Consider the following 26243-nt stretch of genomic DNA (forward strand, 5'->3'; position numbering starts at 1 on the left):
GCAAGAGCCTGTGATACCTTTGGGGCCAATGCAGAGCCTGGCCAACAGAAGGAGAGAAGGGTGGAGTTGAGCCAAGGGGGAAGGGATAAATGCCAGGCTCTTACCTACAGCACCCACCCGTCGTTCGTTCGTCCTCAGTGCAGGGCAACAGGTAAGAGTTGCTTTCAGTCTGGGTCTACTGGTCTACTGGTCTTTCTGGTCTACTGCCCACCTCAAGCCTGCACATTCTAACTCTCTGGTCTGACTAGATCTGACTTTATTCCTTAGAATCTCTCTGACATTTTCTTTTTTCCTCCTATATCTTTTTTGTCTTTCCCTATTTTGGGCTTTCCTTTGTTTTGTCCTGCCTTTTTTCTCTCCCTTGTTAGTTTTCAGGATCATTCACTTCACTTCATCTGTCTCTGACACTCTAGCTTTCTCTTATTTTTCTTTGTCTGAGTTCTGTCTGTATATTCTTCTCTCATTCTTTGTCTCTCTTTCTTCTACTTGGCATCTCTCACTCTCCGTTTTCCTATCTCTCTATTCTTTTCCCTCTCTGTCTGTCAGAAATATGTCTTGCTATTTCTTCCAGTAATTATCCATTTCTCCCTCACTCTGACTCTTCTCTGCTCAGCTGATGGCAGAACTCAGCAGGTCTGTGCCTAGGGGGCCAGAGGTAGGGAGAGAAAATAGAGGGAATGTGGGGATGAAGGGAAGGATGAAATGGGTAGAGAGATAATTGAAGGACTTAAGAATTGATTAGCATAAATAAGGGGAGAAGGATGAAGAGGAATGTTTTGTCACTAAAAGGGCTCTATGCTGAATGCCAATAGATTTGTATTCTCACTCTAATTTTCTGTGAGACCCTAGGCAAGTCATTCAGCCTCTGAAAAAAAGGGTGCTTGTCCTGTGATCTCCAAAATCTCTCCTAACTTTGATATTGTGGTCTTCTGAAATTTTGTTTCTAAAAATTTCAGTTCTGTGATTCCAAGTATCTGAAATTTTGTTTCTAAAAATTTCAGTTCTGTGATTCCAAGTATCTAAAATTCTCTATGACTCTTCCATGACGCTGAGAGGATGCCAGGAGGGGAAGTAAAGTTTGATACATTCAATTCTGGAAGAAAAGTGATCATCCCCTACAGACCTAACTGATTCTTGCAAAGCAATCCACAAAAGGGAGAGAGGGAGCAAGGAACATGGCAATGAGTGGTTTCTGGTTCTCTGCTGAAGTAGAGTTGTGGTTGGCCCCTCTGATCTCTAGGACTACATATTGGCTGCTGACATGAAAAAAGGGTTTTAAGGTATAAGGAACACCTACAAGTAATGATCTGTCACTTGGCCTGAAATTTCACCATTACATCTTTGGTGGAATCTTTATTTTAAGAAGATCCTTGGCAAAGATTGCTAAAGTGGATGTATAATTTGTTAAATTGAATGAATTAATGTTCACCAGTGCCTGAAATTCCACTTCAGTTAGAAATCTGTTCCTTTGCTAAAAGCACTTTCACAGTCCAAAATCAAATGTCCCAGAAAGGGGCCTGTTAGTGCAGCAGAGGGGATTAATGTCTGGAGTCAGGTTCTCAGCCAAGAAAATATGTAGTAATTTTTGAATCATAGATCCATAGTGGTTAAGTTAGCAAGCCCTGAAGTCAGATTGCCTCGGTTTGAATCCTACTTCTCTTACTTATTAGCTCTGTGACCTGAATGGGTTAATTAATCTATGGGGAGCTCAGTTTCCTCAGGTTTGAAGTAAAGTTGATATTAGTGTCTACCTCATAGGGTTGTTGTGATAATTAAAAGAGTCAGTGTATGTGAAGCATTACAACAATGTTTGACACAGTGAGTACTCTGTGTTTGACTATTAGAACCAGATGAAATTAATGAAGTGGGAAACTGAGACCCAGAGAGGGAAAGTAAAGAGCCCAAGTTCATATAGTAAGTTTTAATAGGGTAAAGATAAAAATCAGGATTGAGACAAGAATCAATTTTAGAGAACTATTATGGTGTACAGACTAGTAAAGGTACATTCCTTGGATGTACCTTCACTTTCTCTACATAGAACTGTAGAAAATAGAAATAATAGTAACATTATTTTCAATATTTATTCTAAGATAAGCACTGTTTTATATACTTTATAGGATTATTTTACTGAATCTTCACAACATCCCTGTGAAGTAGCTTGTCTTTGTTATTATTTAAACTTTACAGATATAAGATGTAGAGAAGAGACAAAACTTTTCTGAGGTCCCAGAGCTAGTTAGTGGTGGAGCCAGGATTCAAGAAAGTCTGACTCCAGAGGTTGTGCTCTTAGATACACTAAATTGCCTAAAATACTTTCTTAATTCAATTTTACTCACTCCAATCCCATGATAGGTAGGGGAGATGGAATGGAAACAGAGCTGAAGGTAACTAGACTGTAAAATTATGGATCATAAAGGTGGGCAGGGAGAGGGGAGCTGGGCAAATTCAAGGAAAGGAGAATCAGAACAGAGAAATTGCAATTGAAGCTTGAAAGAACTTGATAATTCAACAAATTCCAAAACGTATTCTATATTTTCCCAGGTCCCTGAAAATATCATGGCCAGAAGTTCCTGAGAGATGATGAATGGACTGAATTATATATGGGGTGGGAAAAGGCCTTAATCCACGATCATCCCAAGGCAGAACTGGACTCTGCTTCCAATCTTGGAGGCTTTCCTTCCCATTACATATCCCAATGTTGTTGTCTTATTGTTGTCAGTGTTGATGTTGGGGAAGGGAGTTTGCAGGAGCCTAGAACTTGAACATCTTCTTTGCCTTCCTTTTCCTGGATCATCCACCCATCTTTACCACATATTGCCAGAGGCAGTCCCAGCCAGATGCTCAATCATGATTCTAGAAAGGAGCTCTCCTTCCCTCCCACACCCTGGTCTCAGTTTAGGGAGTGGTGAGACTCCAACTATGATAAATACTGGGAGCTTTATCTGTGGTCTGCAGACTCAGCCCTAAGTGCTTTGGCCTTTGCAGGCAGGCAGGGGAGGGGAAACTGATATCTCCACATATGATGTAGGCATTGGATCCAATTCATTACCTACCATATGAAGTAGGCATAAATACCCTACATCTGACAGTTGATGAAAGCTAAGACCCAGAGAGGGGAAGTGGCTTTCCAAAAACATCTAACAGGTAGCTGGGAAGCTGTAATTTAAGTAAGCAAAGTTAACATTTATTGAAAACTTACTGTGTGTCAAGTATTGTTCTAACGGCTTAACATGAGTTTCATCTAGTTTTTTCAATACCCCTTGGCCTTTCCCAATTTCAGGTGTCATACACCCTGCCCTGATCTATGCTCCTATGACAGCCTGTGAATGTTGAAGGGAGAATGCTCTTAGATGAACAAGGGGAAGAGATTGCTTTGTGAATTAGGGGGAGGGGTATTGTTCCATAAGAAATAAAGGAGGTTACCATATAAGGAAAGGGCTATGAGGTCCTCCTGTTCACTTTTCCCTTACAATATAAAGTCCTGTATACTAGAGGTGCTTAGATTCTACTCCATAGCTCTTCTGGTGGTGCCCGGGTCTTAGGCTTCCCACATTCCCCCATATCTCCCCTATTGTCTTGTCCCCTATTTTGTCTCACTTTCTAATGTTGGATCTCCAGTTTGCCCTTTTACTTTTTTTTAGATGTTATTTATTTATTCATAGATACACAGAGAGAGAGAGGCAGAGACACAGGCAGAGGGAGGAGCAGGCTCCATGCAGAGAGCCTGACATGGGACTCAATCCCAGGTCTCCAGAATCACACACTGGGCCAAAGACAGGTGCTAAACCACTGAGCCACCCGGGCTGCCCTGCTGTTTTACTTTTAATCTATTTCTCCTATTCGTTCTTTGTCCTCCTCTAGATTTCCTAGCCCTCCCTCATCCCAACCTTCAGCACACCTTAACCATCTTTTCTTATCTATCCTTTTATCTTATCTCTATTCCTTTCTCTCTGTTGCTCAGTCTCTCTCATCTCCCTCAGTAGCATCAATCTCTTCTTACCCTAACTCTTCTGTGTTGCTCTCTCTAACCCCCAATATCTATGGAAGCATTTATCCCTTATCTTTGTGCCTGACTGATTCTCTGCTCCTGCTGGATTCCCACCTCTCCTGCACTCAGTTTTCTGAGTCTTTGTATTTTCTTGTATGTTCCTTTATTTCTCTTCATGTCCATTTTGCGTCTTGTCTATCTCTGCCTCTACCTCTGCTCTCTCTCTCTCATCTAAGTCTCTTTCCTTATCCTTTTGTATCTCCCAGAATCTTTTTTTCTGTTTTTCTGAACCTCCTGTTTTTCTTCCTCTTCCTGTTCATATCATGAGCCTATCCCTTTCCCTATGCTATTGATCTCTTTCTCTCCCACAATTCTCTTCTAACTTCACCACTACCACTGTACCTTTGTTTTCTCTCACTTCCCCCTTTTATCTTCCCCAGTTTCTCTTTTCTTCTATTTCCTTACCCTTCTTTTCTTTCCTTCACTTCAGTCCCTATTCATTCATTAATTTAATCCTAAATTCAACAAATATTTATTGAATGCCTATTTGTATTCAAATAGGTATGTGTATACCAAATGGGTATTTGTTATCTTTTTTCTGACCTGCACTCTGTCCCTTCTGTCCTATGTCTTATCTTCTGCCTCTTTCATTAGCCCTTAGGCTTGTTTCCCTAATCCCTTGGATCTTGTTTTCATCTCCTCTAACTGTTCTTTTCTAAAATCCAGGAGCAAGTTCAAAGACAGCAAAATACCAGTCTGGTGGCACATGGCCTGTAGGGCCTAAGGCCTTCCCTTTTGTCCTATTCCTTGAATCTACTTAAGCTGGAACCTGTGGCCTCAAGCTCCTTTTTCCTTTCTGGTTGGGCCTGTTCAGGAAACACTCTAAGCCAAGCCTCAGGAGTCCTGGCCAATGGCATCTGTTTGCATTAGCAGAATGAATATTAACTTGACTAAGGCTAATATTCTAGAAAGACTTTTAACCTTAAGTGTTATCAAAGAGTTGGTGGTCATCAGTTCTCATCCTGCTACATACAAGCATACTTCAGTAATCCTCACCATCATAGAAGGCAGAGTCTGAATCAGAATTTAGGCTTCCTAACCTTCAGTTGAAACTCTTTGCTTTACCCCATTGTCTAATGGTCGTTGTCTCATTTCTTCCTCCCTGATGCTCTGTTGGTACACTTTGATATTGGGAAAAGTCTTACCATGGAAGGACAACGAGGGCATCTTTAAAAGGGGCATCATACATTGGTTGCAAAGCTATAGGCAAATCATCAAACACAGGAATGACCCTTGGCTTTTGGTCAGGCTTTCATGATGGATTCTTATGTCTTCCACATCTTCTGTAGGACTTCGGGCTCAAGATGGTAGTAGTAGCTATGTTGCTACAGTGCTGTCCTGTGCTTGCCCGGGACCATATAGGCCTCCTGGGCAAGATCATTAAGACTCATCAGTTCCTGTTTGGTATTGGACGCTGTCCTATCCTTGCCACCCAAAGACCAACCTTTTCTCAAATCCACCTTAAGGCAACCAAGGCTGGAGGAGGTAAGAAGAAGTTTCTGGCAAATGATGGAGAATGTCTGGATCTTGCAGATAAGGTTCCAAGTCATACTGACCATCATTGCCTAATAAGTGGGAAGGCTTATGTGAAATGTGTCAAGACAAAATGAGCTGACCCCAAAACACATCTGGGTTCTGACTTCTGCCAATATCTCTCAAGAGTGTCACTCTCATGCCCCTCATACTCTATATACTCCCAGTATTGCTGAAACTACTTAAATTTGCCTGGATGAATTCTATTGTCTCAAGCTTCTATGTCTTTGCACCTGTCACATGACCCTCACCCATACCTTTTACCAGAGTATCTCATACTTTTCATGTGACACTTAACGTGGGCATCATCTCCTCTGTGAAGCTTGTCTAAACTTCCAGCCTATCCATTTCCAATTCTGGTCATGTTTCCTCCCTCTTTTAGACTACCACAGCCCATGTCCTCTCTCTTATCTCAGCACTGTTCACAATGTGTCTTCAGTGTATGCCACCTCTACCAGCCTAAAAGCTCCCCTAGCAAGGGACATTTTTGTATCTCTACCATAGCCTGAGATAGAGCTTTGGGATACAATAGGTCTCAGTAATCATTATTAAACTAAACTTATGGCTAGAAATGCATTGCCACTTACTCTCTTACCTTTGCACAGACTCTCCACCTTGGGCCAAAAGCCCCTGTCCCTTTATGCTGTCAGAACTCCAGGATGGGAAGAGCAAGATTGTGCAGAAGGCAGCTCCAGAAGTCCAGGAGGATGTGAAGACTTTCAAGACAGGTTGGAGTCAAGTGCTACCTCATCCAAGCTCTACTCCTAATGCTTGAACTCACTTCATCACAGTCCTGAGCTAGGCTAATTCTAGGTCAACTAGTATGCATCCCATGATGGGAAGTCCAGTCTTTTCCAAGGAGACCATGGTAGGCAATGGCTTAGTGCACTGAAATGTGCCCTCCCCAACACACATAAATGCAGAGGTTCTTGTAACTTTAAGCCATTAGTCTAAAATGAGCCCTCTAGAGCTCTGCCTCCTCTCTCCCAAGTGGTTAATGGATTGCAACAGTCTGGGCTCCCACATTTAAGCAATACCACTCTACAACAATCTGGATTTGCATGAGAGTAAGTGTTGGAAGCAGGTACATCTTTTAAAAGGATATGAAGCCCCAGGTCAACTCAATTGGTGCAGACTATTCAAGAAAATCACACTTGAAATATGGCCACACTATTGACATTTTTCATAGGCCCTTTTGGGATATCATTAAAAATAAAAATTTCAAATTTGAATTTTAATGACATTTGGAAAAGAAGAGTAAGGTACAATGTCCTGCATATACTTCTTACGTACAAGATTCAGGGCAGCTGCCCCAGTTACTTTGCCCAAGGGAATTTTCTAATGGGGAAAATGTAATACCTTATGGAAAGTGCCTGACACTAAATTTTCCACTTGGTGAGATGAGTGGGGGCTCACTTTGCAGAATATCTCTTCTCTCTACAGGCTTCTCTACTTCATAAACTGAATTTTCATGTTGTATTGAGTTTAAAGAGGACAGCACGTGCTTTCTTTTTTTCTCCCCTCTATTCATGGCCAATGAATCTCACACTCTCTGTCAGACCTGCCCAGATCCCCGGCCTCAACCAGCCTGAGAAAGCCATTCTCCAATCCCCAGGAGCTAGAGCTAATTTCAGAGAAGGTCACACACCTGGTTCAGAACAACATGATTGGTGAGTTTGTTCAGATGGAAATAAAGGGGGGTAGGAATGTGGAAGGAGTGCTAAAGGGGCTTCTGAAACAGTAGAAGAAATTTCAAGGAAGTACTTTGAAACCAAAGGGAGTCTGGGTTTAAATTTTAGTTTAAAACTTGCTGGATCAATGTTCTTTGGCAAGTAAGTCAGTTTCTTTTAGTGGAATTTTAATGCTTGCCTCAACAGGTTATCATGAGGAAGAAATAAAATTAGATTTATGGAAGTGTTTCTAGCTGTTTTGAGGCCTCAGTAAATACTACGTTTATTCCTATTATTTCTTCTTCATACTTCCCTCAAAAATTCATCTTTTACCGATAGCCTTTTTCCCTTTTCCCCTTTCTTGTATGTGTTTATATTGATTATTCATAATGCAATTTGCCTTTTTCTAATATAAAAGGAAGATGATTAATTGTATTTTTCAACAGATATAGGAAAATATAGAGGGGAATTTAAATCACTCAGACTTCCACCATCCACTATTAACTTTTCATATTTTTTCCATATACTTTTCCATGACTAATAATACACACACACACACACACACACACACAGACATACCTCCTATACTTCCTTCTACATACATGTTTTTATTAGAAATGTGATTTTATTCTACTGGTTTTGTTATCCTTTTTTTTTTTAGTTCAATTTGCCAACATATAGCATAACACCCAGTGCTCATCCCATCAAGTGCCCCCCTCAGTGCCCATCACCCAGTCACCCCACCCCCCACCCTTTCCACCACCCCTTGTTCTTTTCCCAGAGTTAGGACTCTCTCATTGGTTTTGTTATCTTGCTTTGTTTACCTAACAGTATGTCATGGGCATCATTTCATGGCCCTAAGCATAGAGATGCATAATCATTATTTAATGGTTGAATGGTTCTATAAGCATGGATGCAACATCGTTCAGTTAATCAAGCATCTATAATGCAGGTTATTATTTTCAATTTTTTGTGCTTTATTCTGCTTTATAGTGTATGTTTGTTTTATGTACATATAAATGTACTCAAATATAATACATAATATTATCTTAGACCCATAATGGTTATACTAGAGATTATTTAGCTATTCCTCTATTGAGTTGCTTCCAAATTTTCCTACTACAAATAGTGGTGCAACAAAAAACTCTGAGTGTACCTCAGCATGGACATAGGTAGGGTTTTTTTTTTCCTCTAGGATAGCATTAAGAGGTGAAAAATCTTAGGGTGTAAGGTTGTATACATTTTTAACATTAATAAACATTGCCAGTTAGCCCTCCAAAGTGGTGTACTAGTTATCAAAGAGAGTATTCATATTCTCACACCCTCTCTAGCACTTGATATCATCAGACTTTTACATCTTTATCAATATGGATGAAAATTTGATTTTGCAGTTTGGTTTCCCTTAAGAATCTTCTGCATTTATTAAATTTTCTATTTATATTCTTTGCCCATTTTTCTAGTGGGTTGAAAAGTTTTCATAGTAAGTTTTTAGAGGTGTTTTTCTTTTTAGAGAGGGAGAAAGGGGGGCTCTGAAGGAGAGGGAGAATCTTAAGCAGGCTCCATGCCCAACACAGAACCCAAAGCAGGGCTCAATCTCACAATCCTGAGAGCATGACCTGAGACAAAATCAAGAGTCAGATGCTTAACTGACTGAACCATCCAGAACCCAAATTTTTCAGAGTTAAAAAAAAAAAGTTCTGGATATCAATCATTTTTTTCTGTTAAAAATACTGCAAATATTTCTCTAGGTATGCCAGTATTTGCATTTTAAAAATTCTTGATACATATTTCTAAACATCCCTGCAGCAAAGATGTTACCAGTTTACATCCCTACCACATCAGTTGTCATCTGCAACAATCATGATTTCTGTCTCATGTTTAACAAGTCTATTGGCACACGTTGTTTCCATTTATCCTGAAAATAGTATTGCTCCATTTGATAGTAGTAGCAGTTTTGAAAGTAAACTCTAGGTCACTTATTTGTAGGCCACTTTCTTGCTGCATAACCTTGGTCAAGTTACCTAACTTGTCTATGCTTCCATCTCCTCATCTGTAAAATGCAAATACTAACAAAACTCTCCACATAGGGCTGTTACGAGGAATACAAGAAATAATATTTATAAAGTTCCTAAGAGAAGGCATTACATATAATAGACACTCATTAAATGTTGGTTATAATAATATAATTAAATATTAGCTGCTGCTACTACTACTACTACTACTACTATTACTATAATTGTAATAATACTAATTGTACCAGACATTAATTTGGCTGTATTACATTCTGTTTATCATCAAATGCTCGCAATTCTCCAAGAAGGTATTATTAGCCCCATTCTACAGGTGAGGAAATTAAGAGAGAGGATTCATGACTTGCTCAAGGTCACATAACTAGGAAGTGAGAGAGCAATGACTAGAAACCTGATCTGTTGATACTGTTTCCACTAAAACTAGAAGTAGTGATTTCAGCAAGAAGGCAACCACAATAATCTTAAAAAAAGAGAGATGGCCCTGCCAGGGGCAGTAAATCTGAGTGAATGTATGAATAATTTACTGAGCGACTGAGCAATTGAGAAAGCAAAGGAATCACTGAATGAAGTCATGGAGAGTTACTGTGGCTCAGTAAGTTGATGACTGATCAAATAAATGAATAAATGGAAAGAGAACTGGAGAACTCAAAATCAACTACGTGGATAAAATATGGACTAATCAGGAAGTGATTTAAAAATGAATTCTTTTCATCTCCATTTCTACTTTGGCAGGAAACCATGTTTTTGGTTATGACCAGTTTTTCAGGCACAAGATCATGGAGAAGAAACAGGACCATACCTACCGTGTGTTCAAGACTGTAAATCGCTGGGCTGATGCATACCCTTTTGCCCAACACTTCTCTGAGGCATCTATGGCCTCAAAGGACGTGTCAGTCTGGTGCAGTAATGACTATCTAGGCATGAGCCGGCACCCTCGGGTCTTGCAAGCTACACAGTGAGTAGTAAGATCTGGGCCATGAGCTGTGGGGACACATACAAAAAAGAATCAAAGCCACACATGGAAGGGAAAAGCAGAGCGGCAGTGGAAAACTGAGTTGCACCTACCACCCCTTTTGTCCATGGTCTTCCAGCATACCTAACCCTCAAATATGAACCATGTCAGTCAACAAACCATGATTTCCAAATTATTGATTGTCCAGTTCTATGGAGAAGATGGAAGACCAAGCAAGGCCCACTTTCCATGAGCTCTTACTCTGGTTACAGAATGAATATTGCTAGAGATAGTGTGTGACATCCTCTAGAAGGTCTTCCTAGCTGTACAACTATCTTCTCCCTCCATCCCTGAGTGCCGTCATCCTGAGAAGGAGGGCCCATATCTCCTCATTGTGTCAATCTTGCCCTCTATTTGATTACATAGGGCACAGCTCATATAGGATAACTAAATCAACACTGACCTCCATCAATGAAGAGAAACCTACCCAGTTCCTTGGTACCTGACAAGGGTTTTTCCCTCCTCTTGTCCTCCCTCTGTTTTCTCCTGGCCAGGGAGACCCTGCAGCGTCATGGAGCTGGAGCTGGTGGTACCCGCAATATTTCAGGTACCAGTAAGTTTCATGTGGAGCTGGAGCAGGAGCTGGCTGAGCTGCACCAAAAAGATGCAGCCCTGCTTTTTTCTTCCTGCTTTGTGGCGAATGACTCTACTCTCTTCACTTTGGCAAAGATCCTGCCAGGTAAGCCTAGGGCCTGAGTTCTGTTCAAGGTTGGAATCTTGCACTATAGCATGCAGTCTCCTTGCCTTCATCACCTTTTCCCTCTATTCTGAGTTCACTTGCTCCCATTGCCCTTCTTTCTTACCCACTTTACGTATCCTCAACACTGGATGACTATATCCCTCTCATTTCTCCCCTTCTTTAGTTAGGCTGAAGAATACTACTAAGGAACATTGCTCAACTCCACAGAAGAGTAACACCGTAAATTTATCACCCCCTCCAAACTTAACTGGGCCCATAACACCCATAAATACTCCTTTGGTGTCTCCATACTAGCTTTTTTCAAACACTCTTCTATTTTAAAACCTGTGACTATCTCTTCCTTCATTCTTAGCAAATAACCTCACATCTCACATGGCAAAGAAAACAGAAGCCACCAGAGAGAAACTCTTTTAGCTTAAAGCCATCAAACCTACAAACTTATCTGATTTTTCATCTACCCTTCTTTCATACTTTCCTTTTACAATTTGAAGGCACATCTCTTCTGCCTAAAGCCAATCCTTTCACTGTGTAGTAGATCCCATCTGCACTTAATCTTCTCAATCTCCCACTCTCTAGCTAATAATGTCCTCAATTCATATGCCTATTGTCATTCCATCACATCCCCAACCACAGATGAATATAATACTCCACCTTCTCCATGCCAATCCTAGGCACATATAATTACTCAGGTGGAATCCAGTAAAAATTCATGGTCCCAAACTTGTACCAGGTCCTCTATGCTGTGTAGTGATCCTGTTTCCAAGATCAGCCTTCCAAATCTCCAGGGCAGTTTTGCAACACCCCTCCCCCCATTCTGCTCAGCCTTCCCACACTTCCACCTCACCCTCAACCACAGCAATTAACTTCACCTCCTTCCTCACTGAAAATAGAAGTTCTCAAGTAGCAATGTCCTCAACTCTTTAACACAAACTATACAAACTCACAAACATCCCTACATGTACTCTCCTCACTTTTTCTCTCCTGTCACAATGAAAGAGGTGCCCTGTTTCTTGTTGACTTATCCTTTTGCTGGTGCTCTGTGTCTCATTCCCCTCCACCTCCTCAGAAAATTTGATCTATCACTTCCTTCTCTTCTTGCATCTTCAGCCTCTCCTCTTTCAACATGCTAAAGTCTCTTTCATCTAAAAAAGAAAAAAGTCCTCTCATCACTATCTAGCTACTGCCCTATCTATCCCCTTCCTATAATAGACCAACTGCTTGAGAGAAGTCTCTACACTTGCTATCTACTTCCTTACTTTCTGTTGATTCTTCAGCACACTGTAAACATTTCTACTGTTTCTGAGAAACTTTTTCTGAGAGCATACATAACCCCAACTAAAATACCTTTGGGAATTTTTTCAGTGAACATCCTCCTCAACCATTAGAATTAAACTTCTTTCCATTTCTTCTACCACCATCCTAGCTTAGACCAACATCATTTTCTTGATTTCACCTTTGCCCTCCTATATTCTATTCTTCACAACAGTCAGAATAATATCTTTATAAATGCAAACCTATTTTTGTTACCCCCTGCCCCAAACTCTTTAATATATTCCTATTGCCCTTCAGACCAAACCTAAACTTTTTATCATGGCCCTCAATAATCTAGCTTCTACCTACCTCTTCAGCATCATCTTTGATAATCCTCCTCTCATTCTTTTGTTCAGTAATATATTCATTTACTCACTTATAAATCAGTAATTTGTTTACCCATCAATTAATTCAAAAAATGTTTAATTAGCATCTACTGTGTACTTAGATTTATACTGGGTACCAGAGACAGAAAGATAAAATATGTTATTTCTTTCAGTTTTGTTGGTTATTTCCTTCACTGTGCAGAAGCTTTTAATTTTGATGAATTCCTAATACTTTATTTTTGCCCTTTTTTCCCTTGCCTCAGGACACATATCTAGTAAGAATTTGCTATACCCAATGTCAAAGAGGTTACTGCCTATGTTCTCCTCTAGGATTTTTATGGCTTCAGTTCTCAAATTTAGGTCTTTCATTTGTTTTGAATTTATTTTTTGTATGGTATAAGAAAGTTCAGTTCTTCTTTTGTATGTTGCTGTCCAATCTTCCTAACACTATTTTTATTTAAGATTTTATTTATTTATTCATGAGAGACACAGGGAGAGAGAGGCAGAGACACAGGCAGAGGGAATAGCAGGCTCCATGCAGGGAACCCAAAGTGGGACTCGATCCCGGGACTCCAGGATCACGCCCTGGGCCAAAGGCATGCGCTAAACCGCTGAGCCACCCAGGCGTCCCCCCATCCTTTTTTTTTTCCTAACACCATTTGTTGAAGAAGTCTTTTTTCCCATTGAATATTCTTTCCTGCTTTGCTGAAGATTAATTGACCCTACAGTTGTGGGTTCATTTCTGGGTTTTCTATTCTGTAGCATTGATCTATGTGTCTATGTTTGTGCCTGTACTATACTGTTTTGATCACTACGGCTTTGTGGTTTTTTGTATATTTTTTTATTGGAGTTCGATTTGCCAACATACAGTATAACACCCAGTGCTCATCCCGTCAAGTGCCCCCCTCAGTGCCCATCACCCAGCTTTGTAACACAACTTGAAGTCTGGAATTGTGACACCTTCGCCTTTGCTTTTCTTTTTCAATGTTTCTTTGGTTATGGGGGGTCTTTTGTAGTTCTATACAAATTTTAGGATTGTTTGTTCTAGCTCTGTGAAAAAATGCTATTGATAGAGATTGCATTAAATGTGTAGGTTGCTTTGGGTAATATAGACATCTTAATAATATTTGTTCTTCCAACGCTTGGGCATGGAATGTCTTTCCATTTCTTTGTGTTATCTTCAATTTCTTTCATCAGTGTTTTATAGTTTTCAGAGTAGCAGTCTTTCACTCTTTTATTAGGTTTATTCCTGGGTATCTTACTGTTCCTAGTACAATTGTAAATGAGATCAATTCCTTAATTTCTCTTTCTGCTGCTTCATTATTAGTGTATAGGAATGCAACAGATATCTGTACCTTTATTTATATCCTGTCACTTTACTGAATTGATTTATCAGTTCTAGCAATTTTTTGGTGGAGCCTTTGGGTTTTCTATATAAAATATCATGTCATGTGCAAATCATGGAAGTTTCACTTCTTCCTTATTGATTTGAATTCCTTTTATTTCTTCTTCTTGTCTGATTGCTGTGGCTAGGACTTCCAGTACTATGTTAAATAACACTGTCAAGAGTAGACATCCCTGTCTTGTTCCCGACCATACAGGAAAAGCTCTCAGGTTTCCCCCACTGAGGATGATATTGGCTGTGGGTTATTCATATAAGGCCTTTATTATGTTGAGGTATGCTCCCTTTAAACCTACTTTGTTGATGGTTTTTATTATAAATGGATGTTGTGCTTTGTCAAATGTTTTTTCTACATCTATTGAAATGATCAGTTGGTTCTTATCCTTTCTTTTATTAATGTGGTATATCACATGGATTTGTAAATATTGAACCACCTTGAAAACCAGGAAAAATTCCACTTGATAATGGTGAATAATTTTTTAAAAAATGTATTGTTGAATTTAGTTTGCTTGTATTTTATTGAGAATTTTTCCATCTATATTCATCAGGGATATTGGCCTGTAGTTCTCTTTTTTAGTGGAGTCTTTATCTGGTTTTGGTATCAAGGTAATGCTAGTCTCATAGAATGAATTTGGAAGTTTTCCCTTCTTTTCAATTTTTTGGAACAGTTTGAGAAGAATAGGTATTAACTCTTCTTTAAATGTTTGGTAGAGTTTGCCTGTGAAGCCATCTGGCACTGGACCCTTGTTTATTTGGAGTTCTTCTATTACTAATTCAATTTATTTGCTGGTTATTTGTCTGTTCAAGTTTTCTATTTCTTCCTGTTTCAGTTTTGGTAGTTTATAATCAACAAAAGTAAAAGGCAGGGGATCCCTGGGTGGCTCAGCGGTTTAGCACCTGCCTTCCGCCCAGGGCATGATCCTGGAATCCTGGGATCTAGTCCCGCATCAGGCTCCCTGCATGGAGCCTGCTTCTCCCTCTGCCTGTGTCTCCGCCTCCCTCTCTCTCTCTCTCTCCTCTCTCTCTCTGTCTCTCCCTGTCTCTCATGAACAAATAAATAAAAATTTAAAAAAGTAAAAGGCAATCTATGAAATGGAAAGGATATTTGCAAATGATATATCTGATAAAGAGTTAGTATCCAAAAATATAAGGGGCTTATAAAACTCAACATCCAAAAAACTATTAATCCAATTTAATAAGTGGGCAGAAGTCATGAATAGACATTTTTCCAAGAAGATATACAGATGGCCAACAGACACATGAAAGGGTGCTCACTATCACTGATCATCAGAGAAATACAAATCAAAACTACAAATAACATCTGTCATTAACATACAAGTGTTTGTAAACTTATGTGTAGAAGGATATGGGAATAGATGTATATTTAACTCATTGAAGCTATACTGTGTATAATGTATCTTTCAAGGAGCATCTTCTTTCACTAAGATATTAGTGTTTGTAAATGTATTTGTAGAAGCATATGGGAATAGCCATATGCTTAACTCATTGGAATTACACTGTGTATAATGAATGTGTCCTTCAAATACCATCTTCTTGCATTAACAACAACAAAATTGCGTGATTCTTGCTCTCAATAAACTCCAAATCTACTTTCCTTCATGGCAGGTCCCCTAGAAAGTCATGCCTGATTTTCTCAGTTAGAAGTGATAGCTTACTCTAATGAAAGTCCAGAATTCCTTGATGGCAGTGCAATTTGGGGGGAGCCAAGAATCAATCCCCTCCACCAATATCCCACCTCTACCTGTCCTTCCATATTTGTTCAGTGAAAAGCTCTATATTCCTCAGGTCCTAGGGAAAGGTCTTCCCCTTTGTAGACCTTAGCTTCCTCACTTAACAGTTTAGGAACTGAACTCCATGTTTACTAATATTCTGTTCTGCTCTGACATTCCATGAGCTTATGATTCAAATACAAAATCTTATAAGTATCTACCCTGTAACTATAAGCAGAAGAATGATACCTGGAAGAGGTCGGATTTCATCTAGGCCAGAAAGAATATAGTATCAGTCCAAGTCAACAAGTCAAGTCCCATTCCCTGGGATAAACTCCTCTCCAAGGCTTGATCTTATGTATCTGGGAATAGGAACCCAGACCCTGCCCTCAAGAAACTCTAGAGCTTCTTGGGAAATTAAAATTTCGTCTACCCCCAAGGTAGTCAGTGCCAGATCAGGCTAGAAATGATTGAAGGGAAGGGTGTAGGGGTCAGAATTTCAGGGCAAGGGATTTCTTTCAAGGGAGGAAGAGGTGTCACAAAGGCTTCCAGAGGAGACGGAAGCAGAACAGGGTCTTCAAAGGGATGGCTGGCTGGCTCTCTACCCCTGTCAGGTCAGCCCTGAGGTTGAAGTGGAAATACTGGAACAGAAGCTTAAGGAATATGCATCTGGTTCTTCAGGTTGTGAGATTTACTCAGATGCAGGGAATCATGCTTCAATGATCCAAGGTATTCGCAACAGTGGAGCAGCGAAGTTTGTCTTCAGGCACAATGACCCTGACCACCTGAAGAAACTTCTAAAGGAATCCAATACTAGGACACCCAAAATTGTGGCCTTTGAGACTGTTCACTCCATGGATGGTATGTATATAATAAAAACCATGGTAGCAATGATAATAGCTGACATGTATAGAATTTGTTTATATGCCAAGCAAAATTATTAGTATTTTATTTTATTTTTTTAAATAATAAATTTATTTTTTATTGATGTTCAACTTGCCAACATACAGAATAACACCCAGTGAAATTATTAGTATTTTAGACATATTAATTTGCTTAATCTTCACAATAATTCTATGGAGTAAGTTCTATTATTTCTATTTATTTACATGGGGAAACTGAGACACAAATAAATAACTTGCCCAAGGTCATAAAGCCATAAGCCAGTAAATGCCAAAGGATAAAAGCAGCTATTATACTGATTTTACAGGTTAAGAACTGATGTTCAGAGACAGTACCCAACTTGTTTTGGTTGACTCAGTAAATTGGTGCCAAAGTATTTGTACCCTAGAAAGTATTATTCCAATTCCTTCACATAACACTCCCTCCATTAGAAATGCTATGAAATCAGTCATTCTAGTGTCTGGTTTCTGCAATGAAAAATTTTAAGAACCATTGCCTGGGAGTTCTTTCAGGGTCCAGTATGAAGCATTGGAATCAAAACATGTTTTCAAGTGAGAGAGACCTGGGTTCAAATCCCACCTCTGGCACTTACTTGTTCTATGATCTTGGGTAACACCTCAACTCCCTGAGCCTCAGTTTTTCCCAACATAAAATATCTAATAGTAAGAATTAGACAATGGAAGTCATTCCATTTATTATTATCTAAATAGAAATAAAGGACCTTAACCCTCCTACCTCTTTTCTTCCCCCAACTGAAACAATGTCCAAACATTCTACTGCTACCTATCTTGAGCAGAAATCATGTGTTTTAGACATCGCCTTGTGGATTTATTAAATAAACACTTCTCACTTAATTTCAATTTGTTGTTTTTCCAACTGAAATAAAGGAGAGTCCATAGTATTACTTGATTTGGCTAACATAAGTGTCATCAGTAACACGTAACTGTGATGCACAGGCTATGGAACCAGGCTATTATGTTCAGATCCCAACATGACAGCTTACTAGCTAGGGCAATTTTCTTAATTGCTCTGTGTCTCAGGGTTTTCTTTATTTTTCTTTCATTCTTTCTTTTTTTTTTTTGTAAAATGGGGGTTATAATAGAGTAGCCGTGAGAATTTAGTTGATATATGTGAAAAATTTATTATTGTGCCCACTCCCACATTTCTACAACTAGCAACAAAGTAAAACTATCCCATGATTATATTTCTACTTCTGAGACTACTGTAATTCATTATGTCTTTAGTGGAAACCATGTTGGGATCATTTTACTTCCTTACATTTGCAAATGAACGGCTCCTTATTTTGTTGGTGGACACTACTTAAACTATCAATTTGAGGGCTAAATTTCTTCCATTGAAATGATGCTGGAGCCATTTCCCTATTTGTCTTGAGCTCCACCTATTGTGATTTTCTCCCCCTCATGTTGTTCTGAATTGCTCACATTTTTTAATCCTGGTTTGGAGCCCCAGTTTCCACCTGAAGAACTTTCTTCTGTATTCCAACTCCCTGCACCTCAGCATTTTCCAGATGGGGAATAACAGAAAGTATGAGTTCTTATATATGCAGAGTGGCCACAAAGTCTATAGATGAGATTCACAGCCATTTGAAGACATTATAGACAATTATCAGCATAGAAGATGTCCAGAATAACATAGGAAAATGGTAAGTCTGTATGAAAAATAGTGAGGAGCAAACATTACTTCTAATTTTTCCATCCAACAGATTGAGACTGAGCCTGTGGGAGGGCTCCTTCAGGTAATAACATTGACAGAGATGAGAGAGAAATGCATTCCCACAGAGACACAGAAAAAACAGAGGCTCAAAGAAACTCAGAAAGAGGGACGCCTGGGTGGCTCAGTGGTTGAGCGTCTGCCTTCTGCTCAAGTGGTGATCCTGGGGTCCTGAGATCAAGTCCTGCATCTGGCTCTTCACAGGGAGCCTGCTTCTCCCTCTATCTATGTCTCTGCCTCTCACTCTGTGTCTCTCATGAATAAATAAAATCTTTTTTTAAAAAAAGAAGAGAAACTCAGAAGCATATAGGTACAGGGAAAGAAAATCTGAAGCAGAGAGAGAGGTAGCCTCTCTCTCTGTGTGTCTCTCATTGATAAATAAATAAAATATTTAAAAAGTGACAGAAATCCAGAAAAACGGAGACAGGGAGGACCAGTGCAGTATAAAGATATTGACAGGCTTCCAAAAGCACCTGCCTGAGGGGATGAGTTGGCTCTGAAATCAGGACTGCATTAACCTGGAGGAAAAAGTTACTTTTTCTTTTTTTTTTTTAAAGATGTTATTTATTTATTCATGAGAGAGAGAGAGAGAGAGAGAGAGAGAGAGAAAGGCAGAGACACATGCAGAGGGAGAAGCAGGCTCCATGCAGGGAGCCCGATGTGGAACTCGATCCTGGGACTCCAGGATCACGCCCCAGGGCCAAAGGCAGGCGCTAAACCACTGAGTCACCCAGGGATCCCCAAAAGTTACTTTTTCAATTTATTAAAACAAAGGCACCAAATGGGCCAGTGCCAACGCAAAGTGGAAATACACAGACTTGTGGGAGTGAAGAAAGGAAGCAAAGAGAGGCTGGAAAATGGCTTAAACAAGATGATACTGTCAGAAGTAAAAATAGAAACACAGAGGCAAGCCTTGATTACAAACTAGGGAAAACACACACAAACACACACACACACACACACACACACACACACACACACACCTTGAGTGGGCATGAGATGGAGGCAGTCAACAAATTTAAGGAAGTTTGAAATAGTCCCAGCCGAGTATGCACATCCTCGCCCTTTTCCAACCCAAAATAGTTATGGGTCACAAATTCCACACTGGAGATGACGCTGGGGAAACATTGTGATCTCCTACCTTTTTCCTTGGCTTTTCTCAGGTGCCATCTGTCCCCTTGAGGAGTTGTGTGATGTGGCTCATCAGTATGGGGCTCTGACTTTCGTGGATGAGGTTCATGCTGTAGGGCTATATGGACCCCAGGGTGCTGGGATTGGGGAGCGTGATGGAGTTATGCACAAGATTGACATTGTCTCTGGAACTCTTGGTGAGTGCCTTGGGATGCCCTTATATATAATCCAATAAGACCCTTTCCTTCCTCCTCCCCAAAGCTATAGAAGTTATTTGGGTAGAACTCATAGCCTCAGGCTATGGAACTCTTGGATTCCCTCCTCCCACTCCTACCCCACTGCAGAGTTGCTGAGAAAGTCTGGGAGGGGTTTTTGAGAATAACCCTAAGTAGGGCCAAATAGCCAGGTTCAAGTCAGTACGGAGAGTTGTAGTTCTAAATTCCTCCCCCACTCCAGCCTCAACCTTCATTTTAGTTCCACTTTTGGGACTAACCAGCTAAAGGTCCCCACCCAGCTACCACCTATCTCATCACTGCATGTGGCAGGCCTTGGAAGTCCTATCTCAAAGCAGCAGAACTATCAGCTGTCTGTCCTGTCATGGACAAGAGAGATAAGCAGAGGTCTGGGAAAGGGATCTGGAACTCCAGCTTCTGGTGCACATCTTCATGTTTATCTGGACATAATCCTGTCCCTTTAGAGACTAATTATGGGCTCTGTGCATATCCTCCCCCCATTATCTCCAGGTAAGGCCTTTGGCTGTGTGGGTGGCTACATCGCCAGCACCCGTGACTTGGTGGACATGGTGCGCTCCTATGCTGCTGGCTTCATCTTTACCACTTCACTGCCTCCCATGGTGCTCTCTGGGGCTTTAGAATCTGTGCGGCTGCTCAAGGGAGAGGAAGGCCAAGCCCTGAGGCGAGCCCACCAGCGCAATGTCAAGCACATGCGCCAGCTACTAATGGACAGGGGCCTTCCTGTCATTCCCTGCCCCAGCCACATCATCCCCATCCGGGTGAGAGCCCCACCCTGACCATTACCCTACCCACTTATCTTTTCTGGAGCCCTCCCACACCCAGCAAACCAACAACTGCTCCTCTGATCTGTTCTTTACTTTCCTGTTAACTACCCTCATTTCCAGCTATGTTACCCTTTTTGAAAAATCATCAGCCATTCTGGATTAGTCACCTCTTTTTGCATTAGCTATTATCTCATGATTAGACTGTCCTGACCCTCACAATATTGGGTACCTGTGACCTATAATTCAGTGTTTTTGAAACTGTGGGTCAAGACCACTCGTGGCAAAATCAGTTTAGCAAGTTATGACTAGTATTAAAAATTAAAATAGAATTGAAAATGTTGTAATACATCACAAAGAGAAGGTAATATTTTATGAAAAATGTTTCAGTTTTATACATATGTATATGCACACATATGTGACATATGTGAATGTATAATCAGTCATGATATGAAACATATTTCTTAAAAAGAGTTGAAGTAAAAAATATTGAAGTCAGAAAGAAAGTCAAAAACCATGGGACAAGGTGCTATTTTGGATTCCCAATGATGTTTGTTTACTGCCTTTAAAAATGAACTGCTACCTCTTTCTTAACATCTATTTGTGTGTGTCAGTATGTCAGAGTGTGGTAAAGACACTTTTTTGTGATGGTTTTGTGAATGAGAAACAAATAGTCACTGCTTGGGCTAATTCAATATTCCTTTTTGGGGATATTGGGAGACTATTTTTGTTTTTATTATTATTTTTATTGGGGCTCAATTTGCCAACATATAGCATAACACCCAGTGCTCATCCCATCAAGTACCCCCTCAGTGCTCGTCACCCAGTCACCCCAACCCCTGCCCACCTCCCTTTCCACCACCCCTTGTTCATTTCCCAGTTACGTGTCTCTCATGTTGTCACCCTCACTGATATTTCCCACTCATTTTCTCTCCTTTCCCCTTTATTCCTTCACTATTTTTTATATTGCCTAAATGAATGAGACCATATAATGTTTGTCCTTCTCCAACTGACTTACTTCACTCAGCATAATACCCTCCAGTTCCATCCACGTTGAAGCAAATGGTGGGGAGACTATTTTTGAATTTTTTAAAATTAACCCAATGAATCACCCCAGAGGTAGCTTGGGGAGGGTTCACCTTCTTACTCAGAATGAACTCAAGTTAACATACTATCTAGGTAAAACCAGCGTGCTTGCTCTGCAAATACTTTCAAGACCAGGTACCTAGCACCACCTCCATCCCAAACCCTTCAAATTTAATTGTTGCCTCTGAGCAACTCCTTGATAGAAATTCTGGAGCTGCCACTAAGCCCTTTCTGAAAAAAAATCTGTCTCAAACTTCAGTGATGTTTGTTGAACCGCCTCCCTCCACCTGTTCAATGGAACTTTGATAGTGGGGCCAGGGTAGCAGATACTGACACGCTTTTCTCCTGAGCCCAGGTGGGTGATGCAGCACTGAACAGCAAGATCTGTGATCTCCTGCTCTCCAAGCATGGTATCTATGTGCAGGCCATCAACTACCCAACTGTCCCCCGAGGTGAAGAGCTGCTGCGTCTGGCACCCTCCCCTCACCACAGCCCTCAGATGATGGAAGACTTTGTGCGTAAGTCCTCAACATAGGTGTCTATAGCACTCTTTCCCTTCAGCCCCAGGATCTGAATAAGTTGAGGGAATGAATTCCATTCAGTTTAAAAGTATATTTCCAGAATATCTATTGTGTGCCAGACTCTAAACTGGGGTAATAAAAGGATGAGAAACACTTTCTAGATTCATAAAGTTCCAATTCAGATGAGCCATAGCAGACACAAACAATGACTGTAAGAGGTGATCAAATTTCAACAAAGAGTGCATCAGAGAGTTGTGGAAACAGAGAGAAGAGGCCTGACCCAACACGTAGGATTCAAGACAGGCTTCCTAGTGGAAGTGACACCTGAGCTGAATTTTATAAGGAGAGTGGTATTGGATCAAGAGAATAGTGTGGAAGTGGTATTCCTTGCAGAAGGAAGAGCATAAAGAAAGGCAAAGAGAATGACGTGAACTAGCCTGAGATATATCAAGAACAATAAGCAGGTGTTACTGAGATGTAGAGTAGTAGGAATGGAGTAGAGGAAGGGAGTGCCAACCTATGAGTCTATAAAGACAACACAAGACAGGGATTGGATTGAGAGGTTTGTAGAGCTACAGAGTAGCTTGGGTTTTATCCTGAATGATGCCAGTTTAGTCAATTCACCTAAAGTTTACTGGATTCCCACTGGATGCAGTTTTTAGCACAGGGCCTGGCATAGAGCAAGTGTTCATTCCAAGTCTGTTGGACAAAAGACATGTAGGCAGCTGACAGTCTAGAAAAGGAGAGAGATATAGACATAGACAGTACTGGTCCAGGGTGATGAGCTACAGTGCTCTGGGAGCTGGAGAGAGTAATCACTCATGGCTAGAGAAAGTAGGAAGCGTGAAGTTAGGAAGGTTTTGTGGGTGAGGAAGTTCTTGTGCTGCACCTTGAAGTACATATGGTATAGTGCAAGGGCATTCCAGAATAAGGAAATTCTGTGAGCAAGGACCTAGAGATGAGAAAACAGAAGACATGCATTGGCAATAGTCATTCTGTTTGGGGCATAGGTAGCATGAGAATTCAAGGAAGATAAGATAGGTAGGTGCTATTCATTCAAAAACATTAATTAATGCTAGCCAACATTTATTAAGTACTTACCATGTGCCAAGCACTGCTCTAAACTTTTTGCATGTATTAACTCATCTAATACTCATCAGACCGAGATGCTATTATTAGCATTTCCATTTTATATATGCGGAAATTGAGGCATAAAAATATATAGTAACTGGTCAACCAAGGTCACACAGCGATTGGATTTGAACTGGGGAGTCTGTCTCTACCTCTACAGTCATAACCAGTAGTCAGGTCCACTGCCTGAGCTGATGATCCAGACTCCTGGACCTTTTGCTCAGTCCTCTAAGTTGCTCTGGCCTTTAATTATGGAGCCCTCAGTATTCCATTCTCTGAGTGTCCACTTATGCTGAGCTTTTCAGTAAAGAAATATGACAGGCATTTACCATGCGTCCACCAGTCCTTTAAGCCCACAGTCAACCCATCCTGAAATCCTACAAATGGTCTCTACAGTCTCTCTCAAATCTGTTTTTTGCTATTGCCTGTTTTTGAATACATGTCAATGTGATTTCTTCCTAATTTTCCTGCTTCTCCCTTGATCCCTTCTATTCTCCAGAGTGACCATCAGAGGGATTTTTTTTAAACATCTGACTATATACTTCCCTTACATAAACCTCTTCCTGTTTCCCATTTGCCTAGACTAGAGCAGTGGTCTCCTATGTGAGGTATGCAAGATGACCCATAGGGCGAGGCAGGTCATTAGAATTTTTCCTTTTTTTTAATCTTAAAAATAGGAAATTAGACATAATGGACTGATCTTTAACATATAGACTGACAATTATACATGTATCAGTATATAAAAAACATACGTAAATTAGAGGCATGTGCTAAAATGTTTGTACTGATAGATTGTACAGTCCAAAATTTAGAGACCACTGGCCTGTAGAAGTTGAAGCTCCTTGGCATGGCATTCAATGCCTTAAACATGGTGAACTCTATGCCCTCACCTCTTTTCTACATTCATTTTAGTTCTCCAGGTCCACTGAGTGACTTGTAAACCCCTTATTTTGCTCTACTTTCTTACCTCTGGTACTTTCCTCCCTTTTTATTGGAATGCCCTCCCTCACTCTTTCCTCTGGTGCACTTTTTTTATCTTCTAGACTTAATTGGTCATCCTTACATTCATTCTTCCAACAAATATTATCTACTGTGTGCTAGACACTGTTCTAGGTGCTGGGGATCCAGTACTAACTAAAACAGACACAAAATCACTATCCTTCTGCAGCGTATATTCTAGAGGAAGGAGATAGTCAAAAGCCTTTAAAAAAGAAGCAATGCATATAGCATGGTAGTTTTAAGTGTTATGGAAAAAATAAAGCAGGATAAGGGAATAGGAAGTGCTGGTGGGGAGGGGTTGGTTTGGAAGAGGGTTGTAGCATTAAATAGTGTTAAGACTAGAGATCATTGAGGGGACACTTGAGCAAAGCTATAAAGGTAAAGGAATTAGCTGGGCAGATATCAAAAGGAAGGTCATCCCAGGCAGAGAGATCAACCTAAGGCAGGAAGACCCTGTCACAGGAGTATTTCTTCTATACTTGAGGAATAGTAAGGAGATGATGTGGATAGAGTGGTATAAGCAAGAGGCAGAGATAGAAAATTGAGTAGTGAAGGGAAATGTGAGGCTACACTGTGTAAGGTATCCTCCCATTGGAAGGATTTTGGCTTCAACTCTGAAAGTCTTTTGAAGGATTTGAGCAGAAGAGGAACATAGTTGACTGAGGTTTTAACAGAACTGCTCCAACTTCTATGTTGAGAATAGACTGAAACAGAGAATGAGTGGAAACAGAGATCCAATTGGGGGCTACTGTAATAATCCAAGTAAGAGAGGATAGTGATTTAAACCTGATGATGGCATTAGAGGTGAATGAGAAGTGGTCTAAATTTTGAAGGTGAAATCAGTAGTCATTTTCTGATAGATTGGAAGTGTGGTAAGAGAGAAAGAGAAAAATAAAGATGGCTCTAAAATCTTTGGACTGAACTAGAACTGCCATCAACTGAGACAGATGGGGAAGGCTGAAAGTAGACTTGGTGGAAGGCAGGGAGATCGGTAGCTCAGTTGTGCTCATGTGGTTAGAGATGTTGATTAAACATCCAGGTGGAGAAACAGAAAGGCAATTGGTATATACAGGTCTAGAATTCAGAAGAGGCGTCTGAGCTGAGATGAAAAGCTCAAAATCAACATATAAATAGTATTTATAGCCATGAGACTAAATAAGATCTCCCAGGGAGTAAGCATAAAAACAAGGTCAAGGACAGAGCCCTGGCACACACCTGTAGCATTTCCAATAATGGGGTCAGGTTCTCTCCTCTGGGTTCCCACCCACTCCAGAACACCCCCCATCCCAGGCTCACAGGTCACAAATGATGACACCGTATGGCTATTATTGTGTTATCTTCATTAGGCTGAGTTTTCAAGCAAATGGATTCACTTCTTAGGTCAGAGTATGTCCCGTACTTAAGCAGTAGTCCAGGCCAGGCCAGTACAGCTTTAAGTTGTGTCAAAGGAGTGCATCCCAATCTTGTATACATTACAGCACTCATACACAAATGGTAACATTCATAGCACACAATGGAGCAAAGGTTATTTCTGGTTCTAAGGTATCATAGAGGCTTGAGGGGATCATTATCTTGGCACATCTGTATTGTGACACTGGGATTAAGAAGACCTAATCTAACCAATTCTTTCCTTCCCCACCCTTACCACCTTTTAGAGAAGCTGCTGGTAGCCTGGACTGAGGTGGGGCTGCCCCTCCAGGATGTGTCTATGGCTGCCTGCAATTTTTGTCACCGGCCTGTGCACTTTGAGCTCATGAGTGAATGGGAACGTTCCTACTTTGGGAACATGGGGCCCCAGTATGTCACCACCTATGCCTGAGAAGCCAGCTGCCTCAGAGCCCCAACCCATGTGCACTTCACGTGGGACTGATCCTCTTCCTGTCCTCTGCTTTGTTGTGTGCCTCTAGCTGACTTCAGCCTGAAAATAAAGAACAAACTGCAGCATTTGTAGCCTTTTGTTAGAC

The 26243-nt window shown here is 40.6% G+C and overlaps 1 protein-coding gene across 2 annotated transcripts; it reads left to right on the plus strand.

Moving 5' to 3' along the window:
* Position 1: 1 nt before the first annotated feature.
* Positions 2-26220, plus strand: ALAS2 (5'-aminolevulinate synthase 2). 2 transcript variants are annotated; one of them, XM_077889156.1, is made up of 12 exons: positions 112-151; positions 2542-2605; positions 5338-5533; positions 6187-6309; positions 7141-7251; positions 10014-10236; positions 10788-10972; positions 16444-16623; positions 19560-19724; positions 20271-20539; positions 21984-22146; positions 25935-26220. In XM_077889156.1, exons 3-12 carry the CDS (start codon positions 5353-5355, stop codon positions 26096-26098), a joined length of 1764 nt encoding a protein of 587 aa, XP_077745282.1. In that variant the 5' UTR covers positions 112-151; positions 2542-2605; positions 5338-5352; the 3' UTR covers positions 26099-26220. The 2 variants fall into 2 exon arrangements, with proteins under 2 accessions (XP_077745281.1, XP_077745282.1); XM_077889155.1 differs by lacking the exon at positions 2542-2605 and having other exon boundaries at positions 2-151.
* The last annotated feature ends 23 nt before the right edge of the window (positions 26221-26243 follow it).

The sequence above is a fragment of the Canis aureus genome, chromosome X (genome assembly GCF_053574225.1).
Source record: "Canis aureus isolate CA01 chromosome X, VMU_Caureus_v.1.0, whole genome shotgun sequence".
Taxonomy (NCBI): domain Eukaryota; kingdom Metazoa; phylum Chordata; class Mammalia; order Carnivora; family Canidae; genus Canis; species Canis aureus.